This window comes from Solanum stenotomum, chromosome 5 (assembly GCF_019186545.1).
Source record: "Solanum stenotomum isolate F172 chromosome 5, ASM1918654v1, whole genome shotgun sequence".
NCBI classification, from domain to species: Eukaryota; Viridiplantae; Streptophyta; class Magnoliopsida; order Solanales; family Solanaceae; genus Solanum; species Solanum stenotomum.
This window is the reverse complement of record NC_064286.1, coordinates 60,539,092-60,550,695: the sequence shown is the minus strand read 5'-3', so window position 1 is coordinate 60,550,695 and position 11,604 is coordinate 60,539,092. Positions and strand designations below refer to the sequence as shown.

The 11,604-nt window shown below is 27.7% G+C and overlaps 1 protein-coding gene across 2 annotated transcripts; it reads right to left on the bottom strand.

The window, feature by feature from the left end:
* Nucleotides 1-2,236: 2,236 nt before the first annotated feature.
* Nucleotides 2,237-5,939, bottom strand: LOC125865128 (homeobox-leucine zipper protein HOX11-like). 2 transcript variants are annotated; one of them, XM_049545304.1, is made up of 4 exons: nt 5,530-5,939; nt 4,313-4,668; nt 3,384-3,463; nt 2,237-2,834 (listed from the first exon to the last, which is right to left on the bottom strand). In XM_049545304.1, the coding sequence occupies exons 1-4, from the start codon at nt 5,837-5,839 to the stop codon at nt 2,525-2,527; spliced, it is 1,056 nt and encodes a 351-aa protein (XP_049401261.1). In that variant the 5' UTR covers nt 5,840-5,939; the 3' UTR covers nt 2,237-2,524. The 2 variants fall into 2 exon arrangements, with proteins under 2 accessions (XP_049401261.1, XP_049401262.1); XM_049545305.1 differs by having other exon boundaries at nt 4,313-4,665.
* Nucleotides 5,940-11,604: the final 5,665 nt, after the last annotated feature.

Here is an 11,604-nt window from a genome sequence, read left to right as displayed (position 1 = left end):
CAATAAAATTATTTATTTATATTATTTTAAGGCTTAATGTAAATCAAATTTTATTTTTTTATTAAAATAATAATAATTTTGTAAGACTCCACAAATCAAATTATGTAAATATTGATCTTATATCACAAAAATTGTAAATCCATAAATATAAAATAATAAAATATTGGGATCATTTTAAACCGACACAAATTGATACTAGAAAACCTCCACAAATTTATTAGTGATTTTGTGGGGGGTGTCGTGGAGGTTTACTAAAACCGCTACAAATATGCTCGTGGCAAGAGTAATTGTAGCGTTTTTAAAGATCGCCACAATTTAATTTGTGGGGTCCCTAAAACGCCACAAATTGAAAAAATGACCCCCATAAATTCAGCTTTTTTTTGTAGTGATTTTTTTTACCACCAGAATGTGGTGCATTGGATGAGGTTATTCCTTTTTTAATCAGATATTTTGAGTTTAAGTCCCGAATATGAATTATTATTTTTTGGTAGGAAACAGTTTCCTCTGAATCAAGCCTTACACGACACGAATTCAAATCTTAATTTAATACCAATATAAATATCACACTTAAACTCAAAACATATTATTCTTTTTACACTGTCAATATATATAAATATATATATATGGAACTTAAATACTTCTAAATATATATGTGCTAGACAGGCAGACACAACATGCTTCTACTATGTATCATTTTCTTCTTTTTGTCTTTGGTGGGGGTAATTAATAAGTGTCTACAATTACATGATTTCAAAAAATAGCATAAGGTTGATGTCACATTTATGCTAGAAAGCAATATCTTGTGAAGTAATAGTAAATACTACTGTGAGTTTGTTGTTATACGTACTGTACTCTTAATTTATCATTAATGGCTTAGAGGGAAAAAAACTCTCCATGTACCTCATAGAGTCATTATTAATTCTCCATACTATAACATTTATTTATTTCCCTTTATGACTATAGTTTCCAACAAGAACTTTATTAAAAAAATCTTAACTTATATTCCCACAAGTTTTTTTCAATTTAATTAGTTACTTTTTGAACTATATTGTTTTAAAGTACTCATGTTAGTTCTTTAACATTTTCTAAGTGTTGGGAGTACTGTTGATGTCAGAATTTTCACTGAGGTTAAAAATATGATCAAAATTGTTTGCAATTTTGAGACTTTTCTAATATAGAATTATTCGTTCTGTTAATTACCCCGAAAAGCTGAAACCTCTTATTCCAGTCCTTAGAAAAATTACAACTAGTCAGAAAATGCATAAGAGAAGAGAATTTACGTAATTTCTTTTCTAAGAAAGAGATCATAAAGGAAGCAAACTCTTTTTAGCAATTTTTTTCTTTTATTTGTGGTACCCCTAAGAGACCTTTTTCCTTTCCTTGTATTGTATTAAATTGAAATAAAAGGTAAATCACTTTCTTTTAAGAATGTATCTGGTTCCATCTTTCTTTCGTTAGTTAAGTCACAATTTTCTAAAAAGGATTGGAGTCAAAGGCCGAGACTCAACCAGGAAAGGGGGACAACCATGTCAATCCAAGAAGAGTAAAAGTATGCCCACTCTACCTGGGAATACTGCTGGAATCAGAATTTTCACTAAGGAGGTTAAAAATATGAAATAATAAACACATGAAGTAGCCGAAGATGGGTTAATATCTACTATATATACATAAAAAATAATCGATCCTACCTAACTTCGCCCCTGATTGGAATACGTCAAACTCCTCTTTGGTCCAGATCTATTCTCAGGTTGAGTTCGGAAAACATATGAGAGATTTTCTTCACTAATCCAAACACTCTCACAAGGCGCACAATAGAAATAAGACCAATGAAAAGACTTCACAGTTTTGATTTGGTACTATATATAATTCTTTAATTTTTAAAGATGTAAGTTTAAAATTTTATAGGAGCTGTTATGCCTCATGTCTTCAGGCCCCTCCTAGGGAGTTGATGTGTATAACTTAAATTCTCGTTAAAATTTAAGTTCTACAAATTGATAATATATAATTTTTTACACTACTATTTTGTTAAATTTATCTACAATAACATATAAACTCTTCACATCACACGATTCAAACCTATTGAGGTTCAAAACAAGATGTAAAGTAAATATTCTATCATCATATCTCATACACAATATAAGATATAATAAATTTTTTTGTTGTATTATGTGTCTTTTTTTAAGTAATCACACAAATTACATTTAGCAAATTAAAAGTAAAGAATATGTCTCACACATCCAAACCATTAGCAATATTACTTAATTTAGATTATTCATCATATAAAATTAAGGAAAAATAACTTATTTCTTTCTTCTAATTACTAAAACATCAAAATTCCAAGCAATAATTTTTTTTTCCTCTTAATTAAAACCTCTAAATTAAATTCCTCCCAAACTTCTTGCCTAGCTAGCTAGTTCTAAACTCACCATCACAATGTATAGTTTAAAAACTATAGTTCATAAAAAAAAAAAAAAAAAAAAAACAAAATTAAACACCTAAGTCAAAATCCTAATAATTTGTACACTCACTTTGTCATCACACTTATCAACTTATGATTATGAAGTGCCACCGTGTTTGAGGCGGCCACGGTGGTGGTTGTAGTCGTGGCAGGTGTTGTAGTAGTGGTGGTTGTGATAGCAGAGGTGGTAACGACGCGCTCACACGAAGGACACATAGTGAGAGTGGTGGCAGGAAGTTGCATGTAAAAAGGTTGTGAAGATTTTAAAGCTCTTAATTCTTGAAGCTCTTTGTGCAGCCTTTTATTCTCTTCTGTCAATGTCTCACAACATTTCTTTAAATATTCACAATCTACCTCTGTCTGCTTCAATTTTGTCCTGAAAAATTTCAAAAAAAAAAAAAATCTTATAAATTTGAATTTAATACATACAAAATATCGTATGAAAAAAAAGAATTTTTACATTATCAGTATAATAGGTCACTCATCATTTTTAGTTATTTGAGTAATAATAATTCTTTATGCCTCAATTATGTTGTACTCTTGTTTCGACTATCCTTGAAGTTTAACAAAAAAAAATGAAGATTTTTAAAATTTATGATCTACAGCAATCCTCGCGATTGTCTGGTTCATGGTAACTATCAAAGAGTTTCATGTTTGATAATTTGATTATTTTAGACCATGAGGACCCTAGTCGTACTTAGGGCATGCCAAAGAAGTAGTCAAGTGATTGTCTAGTCCCTTTCCCTTCGGTCTTTTTTAACTGTGTAAATAAGGTCTTAGTTTGTATGAGTATTCTGGACAAGTGGTGACTTAGACATTTGCATGATTATAGATGATTTATTAAGATTAAATTGTAAATTTTGAAGTTAATATTATGAGTATTATGATATATATACTATATAAATTATAATGCTTAATTAATTACCTTGCTCTTCTATTTTGGAACCAAACTTCCACTTGTCTTGGACGAAGATTTAATTGTTTTGCTAGAGCAAGCTTCTGTTTCTGCAATTATAAATTTTCATATTTCAGAACATCATCATCAACAACATTAATGTACCACAAAAAATAATTTAAGAAATAACATAATAATTTGAACTTTTTTTTTAATATATATCATAAAATCTGCTAATCGAGTGTCTTAATGTAGAAATGACATTAGTTTTAACTTTATAAAACTAGTGTACATTATCAACATCATGATTTTCACATTTTCGGTTTAGAGCAAGTGGCAAAGATATGATTTTCACTGAAGGTGTTCAAAATACGAAGAAGTAATATAAGCACATGAAAAGTCAAAAGAGGATTCAACATCTCCTATATAAGACACAAAATATAATCTTAATCATGTATAATCAATATAATTTTTCATCAAAGGAGGTCAGATAAACCCCCTCGACCCTACTTAGCTCTGCTCCTGAGTTAGAGTATATATATAAGAGGTAACCATTTATCAGATATAAGATTTATAGTGACTTCAATTTAATATATTATAGTAATTGATTTTACAACTAAATATTGATAGATATTTAATGTATTTTCTTAATACATAAGGTCTCTAGAAGGGAAGCCTTGACATATCAGATAAATTTGTTATCATGTGATCAAGAGTCATAGATTTAAACTATGAAAACTATTTATTGCATGAATACGTGTGTTTATGATCCGATCCTTCCTCAAACCCCGTGCATAACAAAAACTTACTGCACCAGACTACATGTCTACACTACAAAAATCACTGAATTTACGTGAACCTATAAATTAGTTCACCTCTAAGGTAACATCATTATTATAAAAGTCAAGACATGAAATCAAAATAATCATGAAAAATAATGATTATGAAGTTTGACTTACAGGATTGAGAGTGTTGTGTTCTTTGAAACTTTCTTCAAGAAAAGCAGATTGTTCTTTTGTAAGTCTAAGTTTTTTTCTTGCTGATGCATCTAATTCTTCATCACTTATTCTTGAACAAGAATAATTATTAATATTACCCCATCGATTATTATGGCGATCGCGTTCACATTGATCTCTCTTCATATTTATTAACTTTCCGTTTCTATAAATCGGAAAGTTCATCTGAAAACTTGATATTTCACTATTCGGAGACGATAGCGCCGCCCCTTCCTCCGCCTCCTCCACCACCACTAACTGCCGCCGGTTAGTCATGTCCAACACCGGTCCACTTGTTAAACCGGCCGGTTCAGTAGCTACTGTTGAATAGTTGATATTATTAGAAAATAAAGATATCTATTTCAAAGAATTAATCAAATTATATTTACATCCTTATCAAAGCATGCTCTATAAATAATAATATACATAATTCAAATGATTGTTTATTATGTCAAATAATCAACTTTTTGATAAAATGTTCTATACGACTTTTTCAGAAATAACCTTTCTATATCACACAAAATAAGAATAAAGTCTATAGACACCTCACTCTCTTTCGATCTTACTTGTGAGGTCTTATTGAGTATGTTGTTATTATTTCATTCTACACGACCTCTCAATCTTTCTTTTTATGACAATTTTTCTAAAGGAAAAAAAAGTACCAAGTCCAAAAAGCATGGCAAATCATTCGAAATGTCAACTTGAGATTTTGATTCAACAAAAATAATTTTAAAAAATGTAAAATAGATTATGTTTGAAATTATCCAAAAAGGGATCTATCTCACTAGTACAATTTTTCTTCTTCTAAACTCTATATAGAACAAAAGTATTAAGTTCAACGTATTGACGATATAAAAAATATTTATATAAGTCACTAAAAAAATTAATTTCCAACAATCATAGTAAGTAACCTATGTATTATAGAAGTTAAATTACACTAATAATGTTAAAAGTTCATTACACTATTAGTATATGAGCAATAAGATTTATCTCAACAAAACAAAGAAAGTTTGTAAGATTAATGTTTTGAATAACCTTTAGATAATAAAACAAATAACCCCCATAAGAAAGGGACAAAGAAAAATCATTATATAGAAAACTTAAATCACTAGAGAGAGCACAACATCTATTTACTTAATTATGTCTTCAACAGTTGAAACATATGAAGAAAATATACTCACAATTTTGAGAGAGCCAAGGGAAGGAAAGTTGTGAAGAAGTGTTCTTAGAAACTCCATGAGAAAAAGGGATGAGATCAAGTTGAAGTGATGGATCTATTGATGATGACCTAATTTCTTGATGATTTCTTGATCTTTTTTTTCTTCCAACTTCATCTTCACCTTCATTAGATGACTTCCCTAAAACCATGCAAAACCCTACATCTTTGTTGACCTTATTCTCATGTAAAGAAGAAGAAGAAGATGATGATTTTTCAAGAAACAATATTGGTTTTGGGGTATTATCCCCTCCTAAGCTCAAAGCTAACTCCATATTGAAAACTTTTGGAGGAAAAGAAAAAAAGAATAGAAGCTTTTGGAAATGGGAAATAGTTGTGTTGAAGAAGAGAGAACCTAAGGGTCAATTTAAAAGAAGGCATTGTCCAAGCCCTCATTAATACTATTTCTACTAGGTGTACTTTTTTTTTTTTTTTTTACATCTGAAATCCGTATTGAAATATATTTTTAATTCAGATTCATGCATTGTAGAACTTATTTCTGAGGGCGACACTTTTAATTTAAAAAAAATCCATTTTTAAGAACTCAAATATGAAATATCTAATTAAATATTATGTATCGTGTATTATGTACTTGCTACAAAGTAGAAAGAAAAGGAAGAAAACCTCAAAGGGCTCTTCAAATTAAATTAATTAATTTTCGTTTACTTGTCTTAATATATGGAGCATTATTTTATTAAATACATGCATAATTTTTAAAAGAGAATAATGATTTTGAAAATTTTGATTTAGAATAAGTCTTTAATGTTTATATGACAATAAATTATATGATAAAATATTAATAAAAATTTAAAATTATAAAAATATATATGTGATATATATTGCGATGAAGAATGTTTATTTAATTTTCTTAAAAAAGCAAAATTGACCGACAAATACTACTTAAATTAAGAGTACTGCACGTGAAACGACATAAATATACAACGGGTTGTACTTATGACACTTTCATAGTTCAAAATTTAAATTTAAATTTTATGTGTATCTAAAGATTATATATAATAATTGTTAGATTTATAATTAGTGAATTGTTCAATACATATATAATATTTAAGCGAGTTACATTTTTATGGACTAATTTTGTCATATTTACTATTAACTGTGATTTATGATTGTGCGCGGTTTGGTTAAGTGAATGATTAATACTTTCTATGTCACTAATTACTTGTCCACTTTTGAATTAACACACCTATTAAGGAAACAATAATGGACATAGTGAGTTTACCATTTTACTCCTATTAATTATGAAGTAAATGAATTAAATACTTAAAATTTTCAAAAAGTTCTACCTTTTTCAAAATAATTAATTGAGGGTATAATAGGTAAAATATTGTCATCCTTTGACAAGTAATTAAGGACAGAGAGTGTAATAGTAGTTAACTTAACAATAAATTTATTGTAATTACTTGTGCGTGATAGGAATTAATTATAAGTCATTTACATGTTTTATGTTTCATTATCAAATTATATATAGACTTTCTTGTATGCATAGGAGTAGGTAAAATCTATGGACCATGCATATTGTGTACAAAATAAGAATACAATTATGAAAAATGTGATTTTGATGAGGTCCAGGCTAGTGTTTGACTTTAATAGTAATTACTATTCCTAAAATAACCTCTTTCTATCGTAAAATATTTATTACGTTTCATTTTTATTTTCTTATCAAGGATTCAATGCATGAAATAAAAACGTGAAATACCTTGATACCTCCATATATAAAAAAAGTACGACTCTCTATTCTCATAACTCTATTCCTAAGACATTTGATACCTCCAAAGATAGGAGTAATACTTACCTCTCTACCACAACGTTTTAAACTATAATTACAATTTTCTTTAAACATAAATTCAATTTGTAACGAGAAATGATTAGATTGACACCACAACTATAAAATAAATGTGGAATTTTAATAAGAAATATTATTATAAATGGTTAGAAATTATAAATTATGAGACACACTCCCTATGTATGAGGAGTTTAATTATAGTTAGATGCATTAATGGAATTGTATATTTGCTGCTTAATTATAATTTATACGGCTACCAAAATCATAATTTATTTATTTTTGAAAAAGTGATATAGCATGACTTAATTAAAAGCAAAAAATAATTAATTTAATAAGCATTGTTAATAGAGTAACTTTCACATATAGCAAACATAAAAATCATATTTATGTGCTATAGCTATAGTTTGCATAATTGCGCTCCATAGCAAATATAAATATGTATATTTCGCTATTCAAAAGCAAAAGAAAGCAGTTGTATAATTTCGCTATACATATACAAAAGAAAGCAGTTGTATAATTTGCTTTGGTTGTGTTTGTATAAAGCGAGAAAGAGAGAAAGACAAAAGAAAATTGGGCAGGGAAAGATCGTATTTGTATAAGTATAAGTGTATAGGATGAAAATATTTGCATTTGTATTTGTATATACAATTTTCTCTCGCTTTATACAAATACAAACTCATTCTATACATTTGTGTTTTTGTATAATTAAAGTGAGAGAGGCGAGTGAGCAAGCGAGATCTGGGAGAGGGGAACGAAAATATATGTATATATACAATTTTCTCTCGCTTTATACAAATACAAACACATTTTATACATTTGCGTTTTTGTATAAAGTGAGAGAGGCGAGTGAGCGAGTGAGCGAGTGAGATTTGGAGAGTGGCGAGCGAGATCTGGGAGAGGGGAACGAATATATATATATATATATATATATATATATATATATATACACACATACAATTTTCTCTCGCTTTATACAAAATAAACGCATTTTATATATTTGCGTTTGTATAAAAGCGAGAGAGGCGAGGGAGAGAACGAGAGTGGCGAGCGAAATTCACCTGGAGAGAGGCGAAGTAGCAACAGTTTGCTATGGGGTACAATTAAATCAAACTATGGTTATACCATTTAGTTTGAATTAATAGTTTGCTATTATATATAATTTTTCCTTATTAATAACGATTATTGCATATTTAATAAGAGTTGTAAATATTAATCACGTTTAAAAATATAGCAGGGGCCAAAAAATAGGTAGCCATAATGAAAGATGATTACATGATCAAATCATTAAAGGCCAAAACCATCACTGTTTACAAATTTTAAACGTAAAGTTGTTCACCGTTAAATTAATATTTAATAATTTTCGTGATTTTGATTTGTATTTTATTATGATTGATTGTGTAAATTAAGATGGTGACTTAAAACATTTTATTGCGATGATCTAAATAATGAAGAAGAAAAAGATATGTAATTTATAAATATATAGACTATACGTTATTTTTATTTTTAAAAAATTGTATGTGTACTTTTTTATTATTTTTTTAAGTGATAAACATTTTGTTAGGAGGGTAATAATTTTTTTTTTGAAAATGTGATATAGCATGACTTAATTAAAAGCAAAAAACAATTAATTTAATAAGCGTTGTTAATATCGATTATTGCATATTAATAAGAGTTGTAAATATTAATCACGTTTAAAAATATAGCCATAATGAAAGATGACTAAATGATCAAATCATTAAAGGCCAAAACCATCATTGTTTACAAATTTTAAACGTAAAGTTATTGACCGTTAATTAATAATTAATATTTAATTATTTCCGTGATTTTGATTTGTATTTTATTGTGATTGATTTTGTAAATTAAGATTGTGACTTGAAACAATTTATTGCGATGATCTAAACTTGATAGACTAAATCATGAAGAAGAAAAAGATATGTAATTTATAAATATATAGACTATGCGTTATTTATTTTTAAAAAATTGTATGTCTACTTTTTTATTTAAATTTTTTCAAGTGATAAATATTTGTTATGAGGGAAATAATATTTTTATTTTCTGATCAAGGATTCAACCCATGAAATAAAAGCGTGAAATTCAAGGGAAATAGCTTATAATTAAATGGCAAGAAAGAGCTACAAGAGGAATTTGTTACTTGCTATCTCATTTTAATTATCGCTTTAATTTTTTTTAAAAAAAATTATGAGAGTAATAATTATTAATTTTAAAATTAAAGTTGACTATTTTTTTTATAGTCTTAATATTAAAATAATACATGGTATCTAAGAGAAAATAATAAATACAGTACCTCTATTAAACAAAAATAACCTAATAAACTACCTTATATATTTATTATTATTTTTCAATTAGCGTGAAATAAGCAAAAACAACAGATAAATTAGACAAGGAAATAACATTTAAAAAGGTGATTAAAAATTTGGAGGAAATAATACGGAATTATGACCATAATTTGCCCCCAAAATGACCCCTCTCCTCGACCATATATTTTATCTGACCACATTTTGCTATTCCAAAAATAAAATAGAATAAAAAAACGATGGATTAAATAAACTTTCTAGAAATGTTAAATATTCCTATTATTACTTGCTTCCAATTATCACAACTTAAATGATTAAAAGCCTTGTTGACGTTTAGCTTTTTTTTTTTAAAAAACTACAATTGATGTCTCTTGGAATCCAATAATGATATATATAATGGCTTGCTAGCTTATCGACTGAACCATCATCATCTATTTGCTTGATCATTTTTGTGATAAGGATTTGTCTCCTGTCAAAGTTAACTAGCAATTTTTGTGAAAATAATGTCTATTACTATATTATATTAATGTTAACGTGACTTGAAATATTGGATGATTCATATTTCTAAGTCAGATATTGATAAACACATTAAACTATTCATATATCTATTACAATTCTCTTATCCTACACATAATGACGTAATTAATAAGAATATACTTTAATATTGAGATAATAAGTTCATGAGCTTGTTTTATTTCATCGTTGAGGAATGAAAGAAGATTTGAGAAGACTTCTATCTTTACTTTAATCTTGACGAAATTTGTAAATATTCAATGCGAGTTAAATTTTTTCTTTTTTCGCGGCGTACTATTGGTTAAATATGGTAATTTATTGAAGGGTAAAAAAATATGGTCCATATAACACTAGGGGAGTAATTTTGATTGAATTTTAATTGAGAAACAAGAAAATGTGTGGGGGTTTAAAGAAGGGGATGGGGGTCCACAAAACGCATGGGATTTGGCTGATTCATTATATGAAGAAGGGTCCTTCAAATTATTATTTTCGTACTCGTATTAGAGTCCGATTAAATTTTAATATATGTGTTGTAAGGTACAAGGCTCATTTCTAAGAACGATGCTCTCAACATAACGCTCGAATTAAAGTCTTCTAATTAAGAATAGATGAATCTCAATCATTTCATTACGATAGTCGATGAAGGATCCTGTTTGTTACCTATAATTTTTAAAAAAAAAACAGATACACATGGCCAGGAATAGAGGTCAGATTTGTCATGCTTTTGGGATCCTTGCAATTATTGAACTCATGCATAGTCTTTAATGATAAGAATGATAAGTTCCATATTTAAATGGAACAATAATATATTACATCTATATATAGATGGAATTATTGGAAATTATTAAGTATGAATGGCATAAATAAAATCATAAATGTAACACATGAGATAATTACTACCCCTTTCTCCTTCTCCACCCAAAAAAAGAAAAAAAATGAAAATTAAATAACTAAATAATCAAGTTAATTTTTAATATAATTATAAAACTTTGAGTTAAAATTACTGAATACTATCAAATTCATCAATAGAAACATAATTTCACCGTTAATGGTCTAAATAGATCAAGCATTCTTAAATAACTAAATAGAACGAACTTTATCGAATTCATAAATAGAACTATAACTTCGTTGCTAATGATTTACGTACGCTTTTTTTAAATCAAGCATCCTTCTAAAATAATTAAATTAAACTATATCTATGTTAAATTCATAAATAGAACTATTACTTCACCGCTAATGACCTACACATTTTTTTAATCAAGTATCCTTCTAGTAGTCCTTTTTAATTAATAACTAAATAGAACTATTTTTTTATGTATTATGCCAAATTTCTGGTCACAATTTAAGCAAAAGTGTAAAGTTAGCTAATAAAATTTAAATGATTTTAATTAGAGGGATTTTGCCCCCT